This window comes from Capsella rubella, unplaced genomic scaffold, assembly GCF_000375325.1.
Source record: "Capsella rubella cultivar Monte Gargano unplaced genomic scaffold, Caprub1_0 scaffold_2, whole genome shotgun sequence".
Lineage (NCBI taxonomy): Eukaryota > Viridiplantae > Streptophyta > Magnoliopsida > Brassicales > Brassicaceae > Capsella > Capsella rubella.
The window spans coordinates 7,958,797-7,983,326 of NW_006238922.1; the positions used below are offsets into that span (position 1 = coordinate 7,958,797).

Consider the following 24,530-nt stretch of genomic DNA (forward strand, 5'->3'; position numbering starts at 1 on the left):
TAAATATCGTTTTCATTTTTCAATGATTGCCGTAACGACCATACCGTTTATTTATGATGAACCAAACTACCACGTCATCATCTTCTTCCTCTGTTTTATACAATCCCCAGATCTAAAAAACCTCACACCTCAACAATGGAAGAATCATCATCTTCATCTCCTCAACAAACCCTAATCTTCATCATCACCACCTCCCTCATCCTAATCCTAACCCTCTCTCTCAAACTCCTCACCAAACCAAAACCCAAACTCCTCCCTCCTTCTCCACCTTCCTCACTCCCAATCATCGGCCACCTCCGTCTCCTCAAACCACCGATCCACCGCGTTTTCCTCTCCGTCTCTAAATCACTCAACGATTCTCCGATCTTCTCCCTCCGTCTCGGTAACAAACTCGTCTTCGTCGTCTCTTCTCGCTCCATCGTCGACGAATGTTTCACTAAAAACGACGTCGTTTTAGCGAACCGTCCCAAATCGATTGCTTCGAAACACATCTCTTATAATTACTCCTCTATGGTCTCTGCTCCTTATAGTGAACATTGGAGAAACCTCCGCCGTATCGGCGCCGTCGAGATTTTTTCCAGTCACCGTCTTAATAGCTTTTCCTCTATCCGCCGCGACGAGATCCGCCGTCTTATCGCTCGTCTCTCTCGATCTCAGAACTCTTCACTCGTAAGTGAGATTAATTACTAATTTTAGATATTAATTTATGCCTTAATTAGTAATTTAGGATATACTTAGTCCTTAATCAGTAATTTAGGATAAATTTAGTCCTTAATCAGTAGTTTAAGATAAATTGTAGTCCTTAATCATAACTGTGTGTGATAAAGTTAAGCTGTAATAATCATTAATTTAGGATAAAATTAGGCCTTAATCACTAATTTATAACTCTTCATTCATAGTTGAGCTAAATTGCTAATTTAGGATCATTTGTACAAGGATTAGGCCTTAATCATCAATTTAGGATAAGTTTAGGCCTTAATCACTAATTTATAACTCTTCACTTGGAGTTAAATTAAAAATTTTAGGATGAATCATTGTTAGTTGAATGATATAATAATAATAATAATAATCTATAGTTCAGTCTCTTATGATTTGTGTAATTAACTTTAACATTGATTAGAGTATTATATAATAACTTTTTTTTGCAGGAATTTGCTAAGGTTGAGATGAATTCAATGTTATCTAACTTAGCATTCAACAACATCCTAAGAATGGTGGCTGGAAAATGTTACTACGGAGACGGAGCAGAGGATGAACCGGAGGCTAAACTTGTACGGCAGCTTATCGCTGAGGCGATGAGTTGTTTTGGTGCCGGACATGTGGCTGATCATTTACCGGTCTTGAGATGGGTCACGGGTTTCGAGAAACGGGTAAAGAAGATTGCTCGTAGGCTTGATGAGTTCTTCCAAAGATTGGTCGATGAGAAACGAGCTGTGAAAATGAAGAAGAAGGAGAACACGATGATCGATCACTTGCTTTCGTTGCAAGAATCTCAACCTGAGTACTACACTGACCATATGATCAAAGGAACCATGCTCGTAAGTAATCCAAGAAGAGCTCATAAAGTCGATTTTTTTATAAGTCAATAATCACATTTTGGTTTAATTAGTGTATGTGTGGCTGTGTGCAATGTGCAGTCTCTTATACTTGCGGGGACTGATACATCAGCAGTAACATTGGAATGGACATTATCGAACCTATTGAACCATCCCGAAGTACTAAAAAAGGCGAGAGATGAAATCGACAGTAAAATTGGTTTAGAGAGGTTTGTAGAAGAATCAGACATCTCAAACCTTCCTTATCTTCAGAACATCATCTTCGAAACATTGCGGTTATACCCTCCCGGGCCTTTGTCAGTCCCGCACGTCGCATCGGACGATTGTAAAATAGGGGAATACGATATGCCGCGTGGTACGATGTTATTAGTAAACGTATGGGCTATACACAGAGATCCTAACTTATGGGATGATCCCGCGAGTTTCAAGCCAGAGAGGTTCGAGAAAGAAGGAGAGAGTCAGAAACTAATAACGTTTGGGTTAGGGAGAAGGGCGTGTCCTGGTTCCGGACTAGCTCAACGGCTCGTAAGCTTAACTCTTGGGTGTCTGATTCAATGTTTTGAGTGGGAGAGGGTTGGAGAAGAAGAGGTTGATATGAGTGAATGTGGAGGACTCACGATGCCTAGAGCTAAACCTTTGGTAGCCATGTGCAGATCACGGGACTTTGTTGGTAAAGTCATACACGAGTCTTCATAAAATGTAATATTTCATGACAATAAAAACGATATACACATGACAAAATCGTTTAGGACAACACAAATCATGTGTAATTAATCTAATCCCCTATATATCAAATTGAGAAGCATTTTCAGATTTTTTACATTACTACAATTCATAACCATAAACAACAAAAAAGTATCCAGTTCATTTCATTTATCTATGTCCTATTGGTAATTATTTTGATGAATCCACCAAATTTATTTTCCATCATCGTCAAACAAATAACAAAGCAACAATATCTATTATAACAAAGATACTCTGCTCTTCTTTACCTTTACACCGTCATTTTCATTAACTTCTTCATTAGCTTCACAGTCTCCACTGTTCCCAACCTCTAAAGTTCTTCTCGTGTCCATGAAGGGAATTTGTTCTTTTCTCTTCTTTGTCTCTACACCATTATTTCCATTTACTTCTTCTTCAGCTTCACAATCGCCATTGATCCCAACCACTGAAGGGACAACACTTATCTCAGAAGAGACGAATGCATTCGTTATTTGTACCATATTTTCTTCTCCTGTGAGTTATAAAAGCAAAATCAAAATTACAACGTTTTAGTTTATACTTAAAAAGAGAGTGATCCGTAATACCATGTTCACGTGTAGCTTTGATAACATTTTCCTCATCCAAACTCATCTCAATAACCTTTGACTTGGAACAACCAGCTTCACAGTTACTCTATACAAAGAATTATAAGAGGAATGAGAATTATTTTTCTAAAAGATATCATCTATAGTCAAGCACGTGAAAACTGCAAACAACATTAGAAACTCAACTGAGGACTTGGAGATAGTATCAGTAATCGCCAAAGTATATCCATTTTCATCCTGTAAAAATTTATTGACTCATATTTATTAATAAACTTCATAAACATATAGTGCAAGTAAGAATTATATATTTAAGAAGGAACTGCCTCACCATGCTTCTCTTCTCTGTCTCTGCACTTTCAGCTTCACAGTGTTCATAATTAACCCCACATTCTTTTATCACAAATTCATCTACGTCGATCGAGAATTTAATGAAAATCTCGTTCACAAGTACATGTGTGTCAAATTCGAAGATGTACAAATGCTCAGTTAAGGAGTTATGTAGATAGAAGAATGGGTTATAGTGTATAACAACATCGCTATTATCTTTGTCCATGATCATAACAGTTGCAGAAACCCCGTCATCCTCACTGTCATACTCTTCATCACTATCTTCAACGTCATTCTCTTCATCACCATCTTCAGTGTCATTTTCCACATCACTATCTTCAACATCATTCTCCTCATCACCATCTTCGATGTCATTTTCCTCTTCATAACCATCTTTAACATCATTCTCTTCATCACTATCTTCAATGCCATTCTCCCCATTACTATCTTCCATGGCATTCTCCTCATCACCATCTTCAACATCATTCTCCTTATCACCATCTTCAACGTCATTCTCTTCTCCTTCACCAACTTTAACCTCATTCTTACTAACCAGCAAAATGCAAGCCTTAAATTTCACTTTACAAGGAAAAGGCCTCTCGTTCAACGTCAATACTAGGTCACCTCCTTTAGCTCGATGAGTGAAGTATGTAGGGATTTCTGTACCAGGTAAGACGGTGAAACTCATGGGTGAATGGATGATGAAATCTCTATAGGATGTAGGGATTTTTGTACTAGGGAAGACGGTGAAACATATGGATGACTGGATGATGTAATCTCTCGCTTCTTTATTTAGTTTGAAGCAGTTAGCAAAGTTGGAAATAAAAAATCCTGAATTGCTACAGAAGCAATTTACTATCTCTAAAGACTCACAATTTACCGCATTTAGTTCCTGTAGGGATTGCGGAAGCTGTGGGAGCGACAAGAGATTTCTGCAGTCCTTGAGTATGAGTACTTCAAGGCAATACCAAGTCCTGATTGATGAAGGCACTTCTTTTATTGCAGTTCCACTAAGATTGAGATCTTCTATATTTGTGGAGATCTCAGGAAAAGTTCGTAGTGAAGAACAACCACTAAGATCAAGTCTTTCGAGAGATTTCAAATTGACATTGACTGGTAAAACCTCTAGCTTGTAGCATCCTTTGAAACCCAAGAAAACTAGTTGATGAAGGTTTCCAATAGAGGCCGAGACTTCCACAAAACTTGAGCATCCACTAAAATCTAAACCTTTGAGATTAGAGGCATTCCAAATAGAAGAAGGGATTCGCAACAAACTTGAGTATCCACTAAAATCCAATTGATCTTTAGCATCCGTCCAACAACCCACCTCCGAAACTCTGGGACAAGAATTCACTATGACATTCTCAATAGAGAAAGGCATCCCCACCAAACTTGAACATCCCATGAGATATAATTTTTGGAGATTAGCTGCATTTCCAATAGAAGAAGGTAGCTTCACCAAACTTGAACATCCCTTGAGATTTAATTTTTGGAGATTAGCTGCATTTCCAATAGAAGAAGGCAGCACCACCAAACTTGAGCATTGCGTAAGATCTATTTCTTGTAGATTAGTTGCATTCACAATAGAAGAAGGCAGCTTCTCAAGACTTGAACATCCATAGAGATATAATTTTTGGAGATTGATTGCTCTTCCAATAGAAAAAGGCAGCTTCTTCAGACTTGAGCAACCGTTGAGTCGTAACTCTTTGAGACTAGTGGCAGTTGAGAGATTAGGAAGCTCCTTCAAATTTGATGAATTATCTAAAGTCATCCTCTTCAGATTTCGGATTGACTGTACATGAAAATAATATAAACGCATTTATACACTTAACTAGCACTATAGCACATAAAAAGATTACCCAACAAAAATATCGGATTTAATTTCTAGTATTTGGTCAAATTAAAAATAATGCAATACGAGTCTATATTTTTCTTCCAAGTTAAATAATCTGACCAAAGAATCTTCCAAGTTAGATTCGAAATAAAACTGAAAAATTAACGATATAAAAGAAAATACTCACTATATTTCCTTCCCACAACTTTTCAAGCTTGCTGAATGGCATGTATATTTCCACGAGGTACTCCAGTTTGACAGGAGAAGGCAAACGTGTCATTGGAAACTTATTCCAATATAGTAATCGAAGTTTTGGAGAAATATAGCTTGGACCATGTGATAAAATCCCCTCTACTCTTAAGAATTCGAGATTAGACATTCTTTCAAATCCTCTATCATCTATATTTATTTTGTCTTTCATCTTCATATTAATATATATGCCTATAACACTTCTAATTGCACCCTGGAAAAAGAGCCAAGAAAAGATAAATAGAAATGATTAGTTACCAAATAAACTAAACTTGAAATGAATCATGCAGTGAAACACTAATGGGAATTAAGAACTTACTGGTGCATCATTATTTAGTACTTCAGTAATGTCTCCTATCTCAATCAAAAATCGGCGCTGCTCAAGTTCAGGAGACTGTTTGCGAACAATATTTCTACCCATCTGGATTAGCAGATCATGCATGACTACCATCCCATATTCAGTAGAAATGAGTGATTTCTCACATAAGATCATAAGCTGTCGCTCAACATTTGGGAATCTCCTTTCAAGATACTCTACCACTTTCTCAACTTCTTCGTAATTGAATAAACATGCTATATGAAGAAATAAATGTTGTTCTTCGTCATCTAAAGCATCATAACTGAACTTTAAAACACCATCAATTTCTCTATGGAGGCAACTCCTTAATCTTGGTATTTCCTTTATCCACGTCTCTTTGAGCATGTTTCGAAAGTGGTAGCCCATAACCTTAAGCCCTAGAGGGAGATTCTCGACAAGGTAGGTAACTTCGTAAGCAAGTTGTATGAAACCATCTTTAGGGGTCTTCTGATCAAAAGCATACATGCAAAACATCTCCAAAGCCTCACTAGTTGCTGGAAAACCTACTTTGTAAATATCGTCGACCCCCTGTGCATTTAAAACTTCTTTATTTTCTGATATGATGATAATTCGACTTCCAGGACCAAACCACTGTTTTCTTTCGGCCAAGGCCACTAGTTGTGCTATTCGGTCCACTTCATCAAGAACAAGAAAGACTTTCTTGTCGTTCAACCTTCTTTGTGCAACTTGTAAATCAGTGATGGGATTAGCTTTGTGATTAAGCAACTTAGACAACATCTCTCTCTGCAGTTTTAGTTGTACACTTACTTCATTGGGACAGGTTAGTGGATAATTTTCTTTGATATCCACCATATGTAGTCTGAGTGAAAAATTGTTAGAGAATTGGTTAAATAGAAACCTGGCGATGGTGCTCTTACCAATCCCGGGAGGCCCCCAAATCCCAATCATCCTCACGTCATCCAAGTGTAGGTGTAGCAATGATTTCATCCTTTCCATATGAGCTCCCATCCCAATAAAACGGCTGAAGTCTTGTGATGGGGTAGCCAAATTCAATTTGTGTGAAATATCAATGGCTATTTTTTCGATCATTGCCGCTTCATCGTCCCTAACAAAGAAGAGAGATCAATTTATACATCGTGTTAGTAAATAACCTCTAAGAACTCGTATGCAAAGTTAAAAGTGATGACTATGTCTTGGCTGCATATAGTTAAAGTGATACAAAATATAATATATATAGTTTTGATGTGTTAGAAATATTTAAAACATGTGGAAGAGGACGAACATCTCTCTTAAATGGTAACCGGCGATTGTGGCCACACCCTCCAAAGCTTCTTTCCATGTCCGAATCCTCTCGTCGGTTTTTCCTTCACAGGTTTTTGCGAAAACCTCCCCAAAATAACTTGTCTGTTTCTTTACGTCAGTTGGATCTAAATTACAGAAAATGGTCATCACCCTTTGACCCGATTTTCTGTTCATGATCTCCACCAATTCGTCAAGACACCACGACGAAGAAGCATATCTCTTGGAGAGCAAGACGAGCAAAATCTGAGATCCTCTGATCCCCTGTATGAGTTCAGGAGCGATGGATTCTCCTCTCTCGATATTATTATCGATGAACGAGATGATTCCTTTGTCTCTGAACTCTCTCAGCATGTGACTGAGAATAGTGTTGCGTACATCTGGCCCATGGAAGCTTGGAAAGACATCGTGTTTCCAGTTTTGAGATGAAGGAATCGAAAGAGGTAAAGATGAAGATGAAGGAATCGAAAGAGGTAAAGATGAAGAAGAAGCCATATTACTATAGGATTGAGAGAAAAGCTTCAAGAATCAAGATCACAGATCTATTTAGAAAAGCTACGTGGGAGTAATTAAGGATGGACAAAGAGACTTTGCAGACTTTGTAGACTTTGTAGATTAAGTTGACTCGAAAGAAAGTTTTATCTTTTCATGGAAAATATCAGCCACAGCCCTAACTATCACGTAGGTTCCACCATTTTTTTGGAATTTGCTTAGCTATTACCTCTAGACGAAGTAATGTATAATCAAAAAAATTGGTTTTGGCACTACATTTATATTAAAGGAAACAGTAATGAAGAACCCAAGCGATTTTCAAAAATCCTGAATCAAAAATTGAGAATGGTAAATAATTAATAATTATATACCTCGAAAACTTAGAACTATCAAGTATATAGATCAAAACACCTTTAACTCTCACAAAACTAAATCAAAAATCAATGAAAATCCCAACTAACCCTAACGAATCTAACACAATTTTTCTAATAGATTCGAATAAGAAGTTGTAATTAGGAACATTTGATTACAATGTAGTGCGAATTCGTACCATTATCATCCTCATCAGGAAAGGGGAAATCTCAAATCAAGCCATGTCTCAGGATGCAAACACAAATACTTCCTCCGATAAACCAATCGCATCTCCAACTGCAACATCACGGTCCTTCGAATTCGCACCTTCCGAACCAGAGGAAGTAAGAAATTAGAAGCGATTTTCGTGGAATCAGAGGAAGTAAGGAAGAAGATGAGAGACGATGAAGAAGGAGATTTAACATTGTTTTAGTTAGATCTTTCTTTTTTTCGATGCCGTTTACAGACTTTACATAGACTAATTACAAGCAATACTAACTAAGGAAACTGGGCTAAAACAATAAGCTAAAGACAAGCCCATTTTAGGCCCAATCGTGATTGTAAGACGCCTTTGATTGGTAGAGACTTTTGTTAATGCTAAATACATCTATTTATTAGGCAACTGTTTCTGTCTTGTATGTGTTGGAGTGGATTGAAATGGGATTCTAATTCTATTCAAATCAATGATTAAATTATATTATTTGAGCTTCGGCAAATTTTTGTTTTTACAAATCATGACAAAATTATATTTGCTTATTTGAAGAGAGAATCCGCTCAGAAAATCAAAAAATTATATCATATTTCGTATGAGAAACTTTCTAAATTAAAAAATTAGGTTATGCAACCAATAAATGCATAACATGTGGCGTTGATGGTCCCACTTGTTTTTATTCAACATGTTGAATTTTTTCAACACCGTCTAATCCACGTAGATTCAATATTCTCATTGTATGGGTTCAATTGTTGAATTTTTTTTTCAACACCCTCATTGTAAGTAGTTTTACATCATCAAATTCAGTCATACAATTTGAAAAATATTTATTCGTTTCTCCAATTACGTCATCTATATATTATTTGTTTCTCCATTTAAGATCATTTACATTTTTTATGATATTTTCACACTTTATAATGGTCAGAAGATTGAAAATTTCGATAAAAACCATTACAAATCGACAGTTTCTATGTTGTAGATATTTCAAATGTAACCAAAATAAGTTAATGTGGTATATATTGATGTGCATGTGATTGATAATGTAAACCAAATAATCTAAGAGGGTGTTATTGGTTGTTTAAGTTAAATTCAACTCTATTAGATTTTAAAATTCATAAGACTTTTAAAAATTGGATTCATTGAGACTGCTTTATTATTCATTGTTTAAATCAATGAAAGTGTATTTACAATGACACATGATATCTTTTGGTTTTGAACAATAGAATTGAATTCTATAACAAATGATTTTACAATTTTCAATGAAATTATAACAAATGATTTTAACATTATCGTATTGAGACAATTACGTATACATTAATACATAACGTGCATGTTGTGAAAACTGGACCGCTTTTTAAGGATTATTTATTATTAGACGACTTATTATAACAACAATTTGATATTTCGAGTCATTTTTTAACCAAAAAAAAGAAAAAGTCTATCTAAACAAAAAAATATATAACGTAAAGTTGTGTCATGTTGTATTATTTTTTTTGGGTGAAAGTCATGTTATATTATAATATGTGAGCTGAGTCTTTAAATCGTAATGTGTATGTTCAATCCAAACTCAAAGCAAAAACACAAATCAAACAATGGAAGAACAAGAACCTCATGATCATCAAACCCTAGTTTTCACAATACTCATCTCAATCATCATAACTCTGGTTACCTTCCTCATCAAGAAACTCAAACCTAACCTAACCCTTCCTCCATCACCACCCTTCTCACTCCCATTCATCGGCCACCTCCGCCTCCTCAAACCACCGCTCCACCGTGTCTTCCTCTCCGTATCTCAATCCCTACAAGATTCTCCGATCTTCTCCATCCGTCTCGGAAGCAAACTCGTTTACGTCGTCTCTTCTCACTCCATCGCCGAGGAATGTTTTACGAAACACGACGTCGTTTTAGCGAACCGTCCCAACTCTATTGCTTCTAAACATATCTCGTACGGTAGCTCAACCATGCTCTCGGCTCCGTATAGTGAACACTGGAGAAATCTCCGACGTATCGGCGCCGTCGAGATTTTTTCCAACCACCGGCTTAATAGCTTTTACTCTATCCGCCGTGACGAGATCCGGCGACTTATACTTCGTCTCTCACAAAACTCTAAACTCGTAAGTGAGCATATATTTTGAGGCCTTATTATTAGTTTCTATTTAAGGATATTTTGAGGTCTTAGTTGCTATTTAAGGATATTTTGAGGTCTTAACTATTAATTCACGAAACATAAGACCTGAATTACTAATTTTAAATAACTTTTTAGGCCTTAATCACTGACCTATAATTCTAAATCTAGAATAATTTTAAGCATTAGTCACTAATTTACTATAGTTTTCTACTATATACTGACAAAATTTAATTTTAATACTCACTCTAGTTTCTTATTAATCCATTTTTTAGAAATAAAAAATAAAAAAGTTATTTCTTCACTTTTAAAACTGACCATGAATTGTAAATGTCAATAAAAATAACTAAGTACAACTGTAAATGTCAATAAATGTCAATAAAAATAACTAAAAAATGTAAATGTCAATAAAAATAAAAAAGTAAATGTCAATTCACTTTTTTAGAGTATTTTAAATCAGAAAAAATTGTATTTATAATGAACTTTTTAAAAATTGTAAAAAAAAAAAAGTCTTTAAAACATTAATTAGAAGTCGAGGGAGTATGTTTAATGAAAGTGCTCTGTTTCTAGGTAAAGTTTTTAAATCTCTATGAATTGTGTGGGTTATTTATTATTATTTTTTTATGACATTTAATTTAACCATAGGGTATATATAAAACATTTTACAGGAATTTGCTAAGGTTGAGATGAATTCAATGTTCTCCTACTTAACATTCAACAACATCACTAGAATGGTAGCTGGAAAATGTTACTACGGAGATGGTTTAGAAGACGATCCTGAGCCCAAACTCGTGAGGCAGCTTATCGCAGAAGCTGTGAGTTCTTTTGGTGCTGGAAACGTTGCTGATTACATACCAGTCTTGAGATGGATCACGAGTTTCGAAGGACGGATCAAGAAGATTGCTAGTAGGCTTGATGAGTTCTTCCAAGGACTAGTCGATGAGAAGCGAGCGGGAAAGGAGAAAAAAGAGAACACGATGATCGATCATTTGCTTTCTCTGCAAGAAACTCAACCCGAGTATTACACAGACCGTACTATTAAAGGAACTATACTCGTAAGTAATCAATACGAGCAGTTTTATAAGTTCATTAGTTAATGTTACAATTTTTTTTTTGTGTTATGTGTGGATTGTGCAGTCTCTTATACTTGCGGGGACGGATACATCCGCGGTAACATTGGAATGGGCATTGGCGAACCTATTGAACAATCCGGATGTACTAAAAAAGGCGAGAGATGAAATCGACAATAAAATTGGTTTAGACAGGTTTGTGGAAGAGTCAGACATCTCAAATCTTCCTTACCTTCAGAACATTGTCTTTGAAACGTTGAGAATGTACCCCGCGGCGCCATTGATGGTCCCTCATGTCGCGTCAGAAGACTGTAAAGTTGGAGGCTACGATATGCCGAGTGGCACGAGGTTATTGGTGAACGTGTGGGCGATACAAAAAGACCCTCAGCTATGGGATGATCCAACTAGTTTTAAGCCCGAGAGGTTCGAGAAAGAAGGAGAGAGTCATAAACTAATGGCGTTCGGGTTAGGAAGAAGGGAGTGTCCTGGATCCGTATTAGCTCAACGGCTAGTAACTCTAACTCTTGGGTCTTTGATTCAATGTTTTGAATGGGAGAGGGTTGGAGAAGAAGAGGTGGATATGACTGAAGGTGGAGGACTCACGATGTCTAGAGCTAGTCCCTTGGTAGCCATGTGCAGAGCACGGGACTTTGTTGGTGAAATCTTACATGAGTCTCCTTGATTTTAGAGACACTTTTGTTGATGCTAATACATGTATTTGGGCAACGGCTTGTGTCTTGGAATGTGTTGGACTGACAAATCCTTAAGTTAAGGCAATAACCTTTTTATTATTACTAATCATGACAAATTATATTTGGTTTATTCAAAGAGGGAATCAAATATATATATATATATATATATATATATATATTCGGTTTTATAATTTAATTAAATTGAATAAATTAGTATTTCACATTTTTATCCTTAATAATTATTATTTACTTCATTCTTTAGTACCTGGTATTATTATGTAATTATATACTATTAGTGATGTTTCTTATATAACATACTTCCTTTTAATAAAAAGGAGATATAAAAATGAATGGTTTCATTCTTACACAAATTGATAGAAGATTTATCTCAATTACAATATGATTCTTTAACAAATAGTATTTTTAATTTTTTAATTTTTTTTTTGGAAAAACAAAAAATAGTTTATCTACTATATGATAAACTTATAATATTTATATGTATGAAAACACCTAGACATGTAAAGGGTCGGACCATGACTAGCAGAAACTTTCACTTCTTCCACCTTACGTGCGTTCTTATTAAAAAACAAAGTAACTTTCACATTTTTCAACTTGGCTATACTTTATTGATTAGCACTTTAGTGACTTCTTCATATCCACTATTCATTTGGTCAGTCAAATATTGATACCATGCCGTCTCACGATTTTGGCATATATGCTCAAATATTCTTATAAATGGCATAACCAACCTACACAAATTTGCAAAAACCCAAACTAAATTCCTCAAACACAAATAAAGAAGAAGAAGTATGGTTTCCAACATTGATCACAAGGCTGTAGGAGCACTACTCCATGGTCAAGAATGTGCTAACAGCCTTAAGAAACTCTTCGACAACGGCGACATAAGCTTAGGCTCAACAGAGTCACTCATCGACACTATTCTTGATACTTTCTCACTTGCTCTATCTTGTATGGATGCTCCTAATCCTCCACAACACTATGAGTCTTCGTTTGGTAACATGGCAGGTTTTGTACTCCAAAGATCATCAAAGAAGTAAGTTTCCAACAAATTCTCATTGCAGGTGTCATATATAAAGTTCATGAATATGCTATGTCTCCTACTATGCAAGAGTCATATATTTTTTCATGAATCCTCACATAAAACATTGCAGAAAGATTTGCGCAATGGAGAGTATTGAGAACTACAAAGACTCTCCGACTCCACGTCCAAATGACGGCTTCACCTGGAGGAAATATGGACAGAAAAACATCAAAACTTCTCCATACCAAAGGTTAGTTAATTAGTGGCAAAAACAGAGTTAATGCTCTTCATGTTCTATGAAGGACAAGTAAATAGAGTAGCAATAAGAAAGTGTGATATCTACAGGTGTTACTATAGGTGTTCCTATGCAAAAGACCTGAATTGCAAATGCACAAAGCGGGTGCAAAAGATCAAAGACAATCCTCCACTGTACAGAACCATTTATGTGGGAAAACATGTGTGTAAGGCTTTTACAGTTCATGATGATGATACATACGGTTCTGAAATGATCAAGTTTGACCAAGTTCTGTCTGAACCGGTCATGCCTCAACTCGCAACAATTGACCACCAAGCAACTACCATGGCCATGGAGGACATAGCCATAGACCACGCCATGAACCAAGAATGTGATATTAACGATATTTTGGTGGACTATGACCAATTTTGGGCGAATCAATTTCCATCGGGTGACACAATGTTCTTGGACAACCTTTGCTTCTTTTGATTAGAACCCTATCTAGGGTTGAACAATAATAAATCTACCAAGCTTCTTATGTTTTCATGGTGGAGGTTGTTTGATACTTCACTTGTTTTCATCTTCATTGGGTTGTAATTTAGATTCATATGCTCTAATCTTTTTGTGTATAAAAGGAAGTGTCCTCAATCATGTACCTTTGCGTTTATTCAAAAAATAAAGAAAGAAAGAAAGAAGATGTAACCCAATTTTGCGTTATTACACGTTGCAAAAACCTAAAAAAAAAAAAAAAAAAAAAATACCAAGTGCTAATAGCTCAATTGGTAAAGATCTCTGGCAGAAGCTTAGAGGTCGCCGGTTCGAGTAGCGCTTGGGACGAAACCATATAACATGTTTTGGTTTCGGGCCTGAGAGGATGTATGGGCTTTGGCCAAGAACCTCTTTGATTATTCAAAAAAAAAAACCTCAAAATCTTATTGAAAAGCTAGTCTCCTAACCCTAGTCTTCACCGCTATTCATTTTTCAGAGTTGTGAAGCAACAAACTTACTCAGTGATGCCAAGTCAACAAGCAACATCTTATAGAATATGAAATTAAAGAAGTATTTATTAAAAACATAACAAGGACTAAAGAAAAAGGAAAGAATAACCAACACATCTCTCTCTAAGTTTGTCAAAAGTTTTTGTTGTTGATGAAAGTTGAAAACATTAGGAGTTAGTTCCCAATTCGGGTGGCAAAAAGCTTTTCCACATTAAGGAGTCGTGAGAACTAGAAATTGACTTAGTCCAAATATTTCGAGTATAGTTCCTTAATATTCTTCATGCTTGATGACACATGGTGTGACATAAGAGTAATGACGTCGTAGTTTTTGATGCTCTCCTTTACAATATTTACAAACTTTCAAATTACAAACATTCTGAAATATTTAAAGAATACATTGAGAGTTATATTATATATGGTTTTACTAGTCGATGATGAATTGATCTGTATTTTTAAGATGTCACATTTCACATATATAGTTGCAAAAACTTGTCACATTGATTATGAACATAATTTTTTATTGATATGAAAACTCAAACAAGCTTACAAATATATCGACTATTTTTTCATTCATATAATCTCCATCCTTCAAAATGTTTTTCATATAAATTATGTTAACATTTTGTATTTTCGAAATATATTTCTTAACCTCGATAAAATAAGTAAAGAAAATATTACTGCGATGATTGAGATGGACGTACGTGAATGAGACATTTGCGTTCACATTTATCTTCACAGTTCACAGGTTACCTCATGTTGACAAAAGAAACCACACCAGAACGAGGACATGGCCATGCATGAGATCCCTTCTACTTCTTCTATTGTAGCCACCATAACTATTACGACCACCATCATCAATACGATGCATTTATTTGTATTCATTTTTCTTGTATAAATAATTAAATACAAATGCTCATTTATAAGTTTTAAGCATATAGTATATAATAGGTAAGAATTCGTATCACACACGAGTAAACCTTATGCTAAATTTACAGTTAATGTATCTTTTTAAAAAACTAAAATAGTCTATAAATAGTTTATAAATCTAAGGTAATTTAATATTTATAAATAAATGTTGTTATATTTTTTTTGTCAACAAATGTTTGTTGTAATTGTTAATATACATAGAGGATTTTCTAAGTTGAAGTACATTTAAAAAAACTCATTAAATACATAGAAATTTAAAAATATTATATATGGTAATAATAAAGGCATTTCAAAAATATAAATTTAGATATTATTTTAATACACTATTATATTTACAATTTAATTATAAAACATGATCATATTCTAGTTACTTAATTAATTGCCTTTAATTCTAAGATGATGATGATATGGCCTGTTGTTATATTTGGCTTTTGAACCCACCAAATTTGACGATAAGTATATTATTATATACACTTGGAAAAATGTAATTGCTCACACATTACATCGACCACAATTGTCAACAATAATTGCCACCACGTTATTAAACACGTCAACACTTTCTCTTTTCCCCCAAAATTAAAAATTGAATTAAAAATAAAAAGCGAGAAATACAATATTTGGCTTATAAAGATTTAACATTTAAATTTGTACTGAATCACTTTCATCATTTTTTTGCTAAACGATAAGGTTGGTATTGTTTAATTTTGCCATTTTCTTTAAAATAAACATGTCCTAATTTATTTTAAAAAATAATAATTTATTTTATTTTAATAAACATTTTTTTTAGCAGTCAAATGATCATTTTTATTTAATAAGATTTCTCCAAAACACATTCATGAAGAAAAAAAAATTGACGTTACATTCGACAAAAAAGATTAGTGTATTTATTTAATAAGATTTCTTCCAAATACATTCATCAGTTATCAGTAATAAGATTTCTTATCTCTTCATTGCCATCTCACACAAAACAAAAATGATAAATTACTATATCATCCACTAAATCCAATAAGATTAAAGATAAACTACTATATTATTCATTGTAATCACACACAAAAATATAATGATAACCCACCTTTTGACATGGCCTACTATAAACCTGATGTGTTGGCTTTTTTATAGCAAAAACAAAAACTGATTTTGTTAACATAGTATATGATTGATGATGTATGATTTAACTTTAGTGTTGGAATCCATTGGCTTATCTACATTTGTTTCTATTTCATCAAATCAAAATAGTTTTATATAAGATGATGCATTAATACATATAAACCCACGTTTAAGGCGTCTTAAAACGTATAAATACACGTTTAAAAAATATATGTCAAGCTAGCCGTAAAGAATGCTATCAATTTCAATCTATCAACTCTAATTTATCGTTTGAAAAAGTATTATTAAGATATTATGACCGTTCAAGAAGACGATCTTATATTGCACTTATACAAGTCTATAAGTCTATATACTTACATAAGTCTATATAAATCTCATATTGGTGAAGAAGTTTTATTTCTATACAAACTAGCCCTGGGCAAAATATTCGTTAGATTCGCTTCGCTTCGATATTCGTTTCGATTCGATTCGAAAAATTCAAATATCTATAAGATATTGAACCGAAGCAAATATGAAAATCTAGTATTCGTAAAAACTGAAGCAAATAACAAATATTGATTTTTTTAATGCCGAATATTCGCTTCGATTCGTATATTTATATATATGTATAAATATAAATTATTATATAATATATATAATATGTGTATTTATAGATTTGGGTATATATCTGATAGATTTATTATTCAAATTATTATATTTTGGCTCGTTGGGTTTTTTTTGTGCTAAATGTTGTTTTTAAGCAAATAAAACTTTACTATAAAAATTATTATTAAAAATTAAATGTGAGAATTCTATGAACGGTGGTTAAATTTTCTTCTTATTTTGAAAACATGTCAAATAAAAACCTCTAATATTTCATATTTTGCACTTTATATTTATGTACTATATGTTATTTGTTTTAAAAAAAAATTAGATGGGTCGAAGCGAATCGAAGCAAGTAATTCGCAAATATTACGAAAAATATTCGAATATTCGAAGTTCCGAATACTCGAAAATTTACAAATCGAAGCAAATAGCAAAATCAACTATTCGGTCGAGGCAAAGCAAATAACAAATATCACAAATTTTCCGAATATTCGCTTCGTGCCCAGGGCTAATACAAACACAAAGCCAATCAAGAAAAGAAAAACTTCATCTAAGATTCCATAGACACAAATAAAAATGTTTTCTAGAATTGATCACAAGGCTGTGGAAGCACTTCTCCATGGCCAAGGATGCGCTAACAATCTCAAGATGCTACTCGAAAACCGCGAAATCGGCCTAGTTTGGACAGAACCACTCCTCAATAGTATTCTTGATTCTTTCTCGCTTGTTCTATCTTCCTTTCAAAACATGGGAGGTCATGTGTCTGAAAGATCTTCGAAGAAGTAAATTTCTAACAAATATCTTAATTCTTATTGCATATGTTATATATTAAGTTCATGACTTCTTACATATTATGTCGTCTCCTAGTATGCAAGTATCTTCTATATTTTTGATGAATCCTCACATACAACATTGTAGGAAGATTTGCGGAATAGAAGGTATAGAGAGTTACAGAGACGAATCCCCGACTCCACGGCCCGATGATGGCTTCACCTGGAGGAAATATGGACAAAAACCCATCAAAGATTCTTTGCACCAAAGGTTAGTTAAGTAAAGAGACTAGACAAAAACAGAGCTAATGTTATGTTCTTACAAAAGCAAAGTGAATGCTCTTCTCTAATCTATGAAAGACATAGTAAAGCGCGATATTTACAGGTGTTACTATCGATGTACTTATGCCAAAGACCGAAACTGCAACGCAACAAAGCGGGTGCAGAAGATCCAAGACAATCCTCCAGTGTACAGAACAACTTATTTGAGAAAACATGTGTGTAAAGATTTTGCAGTTCATGATGATACATACGGTTCGGAAATGATCCAGTTCGACCAAGTTGTGTCCAAACAAGTTATGCCTCAACTCACAACAATGAACCACCAAGCAATTACCATGGAGGAAGAAGACACATACAATATCCAAGAATGTGATATTAACGATTATTTGGTGGATGATGACCAATTTTGGGCTAATCAATTTCCACCATTTCCATCGGAAGACCCGATGTTCTTTTGAAAACATTGCTGCTTTCTATGTTCTCACTGATAGTTTCTTCATGTTTTTGTAATTTAGATTCATTTGCTTCACCTTTATGTGTAGTCTTGCGTTTATTCAAAATAAAAGAAAGGTAATATCTATAGTTACATTTTTTTTTTATAATAATTTTTGTCATCCTAGATACAATATTGAAAATTCATATCTTTTATAATTATCATCCAATATGTAAATATTCACTGTTTTAGTATTTTTTTTTTTTTTTTGTAAACCTCACTGTTTTAGTATTTTCTTATACCAAAAATAGTACTGAAACCTTTCTTTTTTTAATACATTGAATTTTTATTTTCCTTACATTTACAGTAAAAATTTTTGATTTATATAAATTATATATATAATGTAGGTTCATATTTTGTTATTTAAGTAAACTAGTGTTGAGAAATTAGTAAATTAACATTTTAATAATTTCGTGATCATATAAAATTTAACTAAAGTCTGCGATACTAAATGCAAATTTTTTTAAATTAACATAAATAGAAAAAAGTATATAGATGAATAAGAAGTTGGTAAAAAAATTAAAAGAAGAACCATTAACACAACATACTGACTGTTGAATGAATAAATACAAAATAAATAAAAAATAAAAAATTGCATGTTGACATGGACTTTGAACCAACATTACCAATATACACATATGATATACATATATAGATATGTATGTGTTTGTGATCTAAATTCTTTGTTCACTGGATTTGGAATGATTATAGAATATAGAGATGTCGTTTTCTCCTTTCTTTAACATATTATTCTATCTCCTTTGATCACTGGATTTGGAATGATCTGGATTATGCGATTCTAAGTAAACGTCGGCCTATTTTTCTAATAACGAAATAAACATAATAAGTGTCATTATTTTCGTGGAAGTGTGTAAATAATTTTATAATGCCAGTGGACGAATTTTTTATTTTTGTTTTGGTTGGGTTAGTTGGTTAAAGCATGCATGTATAGTTCGATACTTCAATATATACTTCATATGTAGTAGTAGTCTAATAGACATCATTTTCGTGAGGCCTAGATTTTTTGTTTATCTGACGGATTTTGTGATATAATTACTTTAAAATTGTTATCTAATTTGCCAAATGGGGTTTCTTAACAATTGTTTTGACATCATGAAAAATCTTCTCATTCATAGGTATTAGTTTTGTTTCCTAAAAAGTCTAAGAAGAAACTAAATTGGTTTTTAAAATATATATATTTTGGCATACGTGTATGAAACAAGAGTACAATTCCACCAAATTGAAGAAAAAAGACTAATTTTTTTTTTTGGTAAATAAGAAAAAAGACTAATTAAGCATAGATAAACATTTTTGGTTCACACTATTAGTATTAGTTTTCCACATATATGCGATTACCGTCACTTTCTAGTTATGTTTAATTAATATGAAGTTGAAAATAAAATAAAAAAGAACATAAGTGTACAAAATTACATGAAATAATTAAAAACAACGAATTCAAAGCTTATCCACCTTAAAATGGCTACGACAACAAGAAGTCAAAATAAGGTTGCGCAGCTTTCATGTGACCCAATTATCAGATCTTTGGTTTTTTCAAAGGCAGCACGAAATGAGAGGAGATCTTTGGTCTCTTTCTCTACCTTTTGTTTTTTTTTGTTTGTCTCTTTCTCTTTTTAGGTCGTGTGGTGTGATGAATGAAGTCCGCAAAGTAAACCTTAAACCTGCTCCACTATATAACACCATATTTTTGCATCGATAATAATGTTTTTGCATGTTTGATATGAGATTTGCATGCACCAAAATTTAAAACATTACCTAGCTATAGTTGAACTGAAGACATAACAATCTAATCATAAGTCCGAATAAAATTGGAGAAAAGTTGAAAGAAACTAACTTAGGTTCGATCCATCCTAAAAACAAAAATTATTATTGTGTGAAAAGTTTGTTAATTGGACTAAGACTCAATAGTTAGAAATGCAGGGGGTCTGAATATTTCCTAACATTAATCGTCGGAAAACATTTGAAACTCGGAATAGACAGTATGGTGGTTTTTTGGGGAGAAGTCGACTCAGTAAATTTTTAATATTAAAGCATGTATCTAATTACTAATTTACCAAGGGTGACGACCCAGCATCTATAGCGTAATTACGTAGAATAAACCAACTGACTAACAAAAATATTTCTTTTTGTTGAAACATAAATTGGCAGCTTATTGTTTTTGTACCATTCAGAAGAAAAAAAGTACATAATTCTGTCTGCATTTTTGTTCTAAACATAATCTTATTCAACTGTTCATTGCGTAGTTTGTTGCAAACTTGCAATGATAAATAACAAGATCTTAAAACTTTCCATATCTCTTAAAAATTATGACGTGAAACTAATTTTTAAGCACTTAAATAGTAAAATAACAATATACAGCATTTTAGAACTAATGTTTACAGTATAAAATAACAATATTGTTGTATGCCAAAAAAAGAAAGAAATATAACAATATTGTTGTCTCCCACCTCCTATATTATTTAAAGCATCAATGATCCCTACATTTTTCTCACACAACAACAACAACGACAAAATCCAATCTTTTTATAGATATATTTTCATTTACTTATTTTCTTCATTCAATCAAAAAAAAAAGATGGTTATGTCTAAGAAATTAGTGAAGGCTATTGTTATATATGTGGCTCTTGTTATGGTGTTCTTCACACTTGCCACACTCAAGACCAGTGCACAAGAAGTGGTGATAAGCTATGATGCTCTCGCTCAAGATCATGCACAAGAAGTGGTGATAAGCTATGATGCTCTCGCTCAAGATCATGCATGGGGTTGTAGTCCTAAGTATCCTAATCTACCTTGTCAGAAAGAAAGGGTCAATCCTTAATTACTTTCGAAGATCGGAGTTTAATTAATCCGAAGTGTGTTTATACTTTTCTCTGTTTCGTTTATAATATTGTTTGTCGAATGTTTATGCATAAAATACCCAAATGTGTACATAAAATTTATGCATGGTTTTAATATGTGAAGTCAAAGTTACCTGAAATTAATATCATTACATTGTATTTGTTTTAAATAAAAAGTAGCCTCTCCGTTTCAGTTTAAAATGATGTTTTAGCCTAAAAAAGTTATTTTATTTTAAGTGATGTTTTCAAATTTTTATGTAAATATTAAATGTATTTAATAATTTTTGACCAATTATATTATACATCATATTTTTTATTGGTTAAATTTATTGTACTTGATACTATTTTTATGGAAAAGATAAAAATTATATGTTTTGTTAGTCTGTGTATTACAACCTTAAATATCACTTAAAATAATATGGAAAGTGTATAAATCTTCACCGATATAATTAACTTGAAGGGACAATAAATTATCTTCAGTTACAAATTAATTAGCTCTTTTTTTCTTTTCTCAATTGTGTGTATAGATATGTCTATCACCTTGAACCTGATTTTATTATAAAAGAGTTTCTCCATTTGCTGATAGTTAAATGTAATTTTGACATTTTTAAAAATCTACGGGCACAATGGGATGTGCCAATTTCCGTATGGCTTACAAAAAGAAACCAAATGACTCATCTAATTATGATGATTAGTTAATCATTAATTATCAAAAACATTTTTCATTGATGTTGATTTGGTTGACGTAGTTTGGATATGAAAATAACAAAATTACAATCTAATAATCCTCTTTTAATTGGATATGGCAAGTTGGCAACAAACAAGTCAATAATAGGTTGCGCTGGCTCGTCTAATGACTTTTCTTTATTTAATAATTTGTATTAAGATAACAACGTAATTTAGAAAAATGTGTAACTCGTAAAAATAGAATACTTTTTCGCTGGTATTTTTTAGTTAAAATTTCTAATATATGTTTGTCTTCATATATTTCGTATTTTTCGTAAATTTCATATTTTATAACTATACATATATTTAAACTTTAATGAAAAAATGATTGTAACATAAAATTCAATCAACAACTGAGTCCAATTTTTCTTGAATAATTATGCAAATAAAATTCTATAAGTATCGATTAAAATTTTTTCTTTTCTTCATTTATATTACTATAATTAAATAAAGAAATGAAAATATTATTTTTATTTAATAATTTTATTAAGATAACAACACAATTTCGAAAATGTGTAACTCGTAAAAATATTATAACTTTTTTGCTGGTCCCTCTTTGGTTAAACTTTCTAATATATGTTTTTCTTCGTCCTCCAATCATATATATATTTTAAACCCCTTTAATAATTAAAAAAGTAGGTATATCTAGTTTTTATAGTTTAAATTATTTTATATGAGCCATCTCTCTAACCTCTCTGTCTTTTTCTTTCTCTTATCTCCTTCCTTCATTGCTATCTAAGACCAAAATCTATCTTTTTGTCATAGGGATGACACAAAATGTGGTATAACGACATGAGACAACACTTATGGAATAAACTATCAATACCGAAAGTGAGTTGACTGGCTTGTAATTAGACCAAAGTGGGAAAGGTTGTGAGGAAAAAAAGACAAATGTAGAGTTTCATAAAGGTTATATTTTTCTTTTACCTAATCATTATTACTTCCTTAAGTTCACTTCTAAAATTAGTCAAAAATGGGTTGCTTATCTTTTTTTTTTTTGCATGCATGGGGCCTAGACAAAGCGACCTAATCATAAAATTCATAATCAACTTATGATTAAGTTAATTATGAAAAAGATTATATGACTCTTTAGAAGCATTTACGAAAGTAAAAAAAATAAAATCACGGACAAGAAAAATGATCATAACTTTATGCCATCCTTAATGCAAAGTTCGTAAGATTTATGAAGAAATTTTTTTATATTTTTCTTCACAAATCTTACCTTAAAATTTGTGCAAGAACTTTGCATTAAGAATGGTTTTATCCTCTCATCGATCGTCATGACGTCTTTTTCTCTCTTTTACGTAATGTGAAACATATATTGTGGATAAAAAGTGAGTAACGAGAAATAGAATTTGCTTATTCTGTTTTACTTACACATTTCCACATAGTTTGGCCCTATGGCTATGCAATGCATGCATTCAAACACCAAAGATTTCATGAAGCTACGCAAATGGCTCTCATTCGTATTATTTCATCATATAATTTACAATTAATTTGTTAATTAATTATGAGTTAAGAGTTTGAGTTGTTGGTTAGTAAAATGACAACTTTACTTTCTTGTCTTTTCTTCTCTCTCTCTGCCTCTCACTCTCTTTCGTCAGCACATGAGGAATAGATAAAACTGCGTCAGGAAAGAAAATAAAAACAACGTAAGACGTGTTTTATTAGGTGAGGGGAAAAGAACAAACAATTTGGATGGGAAAAATAGGGAAAAGAGAAGGAATGTTCCAAGTATAAATTTAGACAAATCATAACAAAACCAGATGAATTCTCCTAATTAAATTAATATTAAACCGTGTGATATGTACAAAAAGGATCGTATTTAGTTATATTTGATAAGATTTATAATTTTAGACTTAAGTTTGATTTTTATCATAAAAGAGTTTCTCCATTTCTATATACAGTTGCATGTAATTTGACAAAATGAAACTTGCCACTTTCGTAGAGATTACAAAAAGAAACCAATGACTCATCTACAATTTATGATTAGTTAATTATATAAACATTTTGTCATTGATTAGATATGTAAATGAAAAATTTATATGATTATCTTCTTTTAATTGGATATGGCAAGTTGACAACAAGTCAAGAATAGGTTGCCCTGGCTCTTTTAGTTTAACTATGAAAAAGTCATAGCTCTCTTTTGGTTGTGACTTATAACTTGTGATTATGTGAATTATGACATTATAACATATTCAATATAGTATAAATAAATAGCAACCGTTGAATCAATTTACGTGAATTGTTAAGTTTGCGGAATTTAACTGTGGTTTCTATCAAAATATGGATGTTAGTAGTATGTTACTATGTCACATCAAATTCATATATAATAACAACAAAATAAATAGATGCATTCAAATTTTAATTATTAACTAAAGTAATTCTTTTTGTAAACAATATTGTTAAACAAGCATGAAAACATTTAATTTTAACTTTTTATATATACAATAAACTTATTAAAATAACAACATAATTTAAAAAATATTTAACTCATAAAATAGTAAATTTCACTGCCGGCGATTTCTTTTTTAATTTAATTTAATTATATTATTAATAAATTTCTCCGGTTATAAAAACAAGAAAACGAAAAAAACCTTTGCGATGGTCGAAGGAGATGATCGAATTCTGCTGATGACCGGAAACAAAAACTCGAACAATACCATTAATGTATACAA

General features: G+C 32.5%; 6 protein-coding genes across 7 annotated transcripts; 5 read left to right on the forward strand and 1 right to left on the reverse strand.

Moving 5' to 3' along the window:
• Nucleotides 1-70: 70 nt before the first annotated feature.
• Nucleotides 71-2,372, forward strand: LOC17894600 (cytochrome P450 81D11). The gene is made up of 3 exons (XM_006302090.2): nucleotides 71-669; nucleotides 1,149-1,538; nucleotides 1,638-2,372. Exons 1-3 carry the CDS (start codon nucleotides 136-138, stop codon nucleotides 2,250-2,252), a joined length of 1,539 nt encoding a protein of 512 aa, XP_006302152.1. The 5' UTR covers nucleotides 71-135; the 3' UTR covers nucleotides 2,253-2,372.
• Nucleotides 2,373-2,402: 30 nt separating this feature from the next.
• LOC17895357 (disease resistance protein TAO1) lies at nucleotides 2,403-8,161 on the reverse strand. Of its 2 annotated transcripts, none has more exons than XM_023787828.1 (7): nucleotides 7,934-8,161; nucleotides 5,593-6,697; nucleotides 5,212-5,487; nucleotides 3,192-4,982; nucleotides 3,050-3,100; nucleotides 2,864-2,951; nucleotides 2,403-2,790 (listed from the first exon to the last, which is right to left on the reverse strand). In XM_023787828.1, the coding sequence occupies exons 2-7, from the start codon at nucleotides 6,679-6,681 to the stop codon at nucleotides 2,519-2,521; spliced, it is 3,567 nt and encodes a 1,188-aa protein (XP_023643596.1). In that variant the 5' UTR covers nucleotides 6,682-6,697; nucleotides 7,934-8,161; the 3' UTR covers nucleotides 2,403-2,518. The 2 variants fall into 2 exon arrangements, with proteins under 2 accessions (XP_023643596.1, XP_023643595.1); XM_023787827.1 differs by lacking the exon at nucleotides 7,934-8,161 and adding an exon at nucleotides 6,875-7,553.
• Nucleotides 8,162-9,537: 1,376 nt separating this feature from the next.
• On the forward strand, nucleotides 9,538-11,951 carry LOC17896026 (cytochrome P450 81D11). The gene is made up of 3 exons (XM_023787830.1): nucleotides 9,538-10,059; nucleotides 10,739-11,125; nucleotides 11,208-11,951. The coding sequence occupies exons 1-3, from the start codon at nucleotides 9,538-9,540 to the stop codon at nucleotides 11,820-11,822; spliced, it is 1,524 nt and encodes a 507-aa protein (XP_023643598.1). The 3' UTR covers nucleotides 11,823-11,951.
• Nucleotides 11,952-12,641: 690 nt separating this feature from the next.
• Nucleotides 12,642-13,598, forward strand: LOC17894786 (probable WRKY transcription factor 64). Its single transcript, XM_006301415.1, has 3 exons — nucleotides 12,642-12,886; nucleotides 13,005-13,124; nucleotides 13,220-13,598. Exons 1-3 carry the CDS (start codon nucleotides 12,642-12,644, stop codon nucleotides 13,596-13,598), a joined length of 744 nt encoding a protein of 247 aa, XP_006301477.1.
• Nucleotides 13,599-17,302: 3,704 nt separating this feature from the next.
• Nucleotides 17,303-18,236, forward strand: LOC17894889 (probable WRKY transcription factor 64). The gene is made up of 3 exons (XM_006301380.1): nucleotides 17,303-17,508; nucleotides 17,645-17,767; nucleotides 17,882-18,236. Exons 1-3 carry the CDS (start codon nucleotides 17,303-17,305, stop codon nucleotides 18,234-18,236), a joined length of 684 nt encoding a protein of 227 aa, XP_006301442.1.
• Nucleotides 18,237-20,864: 2,628 nt separating this feature from the next.
• Nucleotides 20,865-21,107, forward strand: LOC17894112. Its single transcript, XM_006301585.1, has one exon. The coding sequence runs from the start codon at nucleotides 20,865-20,867 to the stop codon at nucleotides 21,105-21,107; it is 243 nt and encodes an 80-aa protein (XP_006301647.1).
• The last annotated feature ends 3,423 nt before the right edge of the window (nucleotides 21,108-24,530 follow it).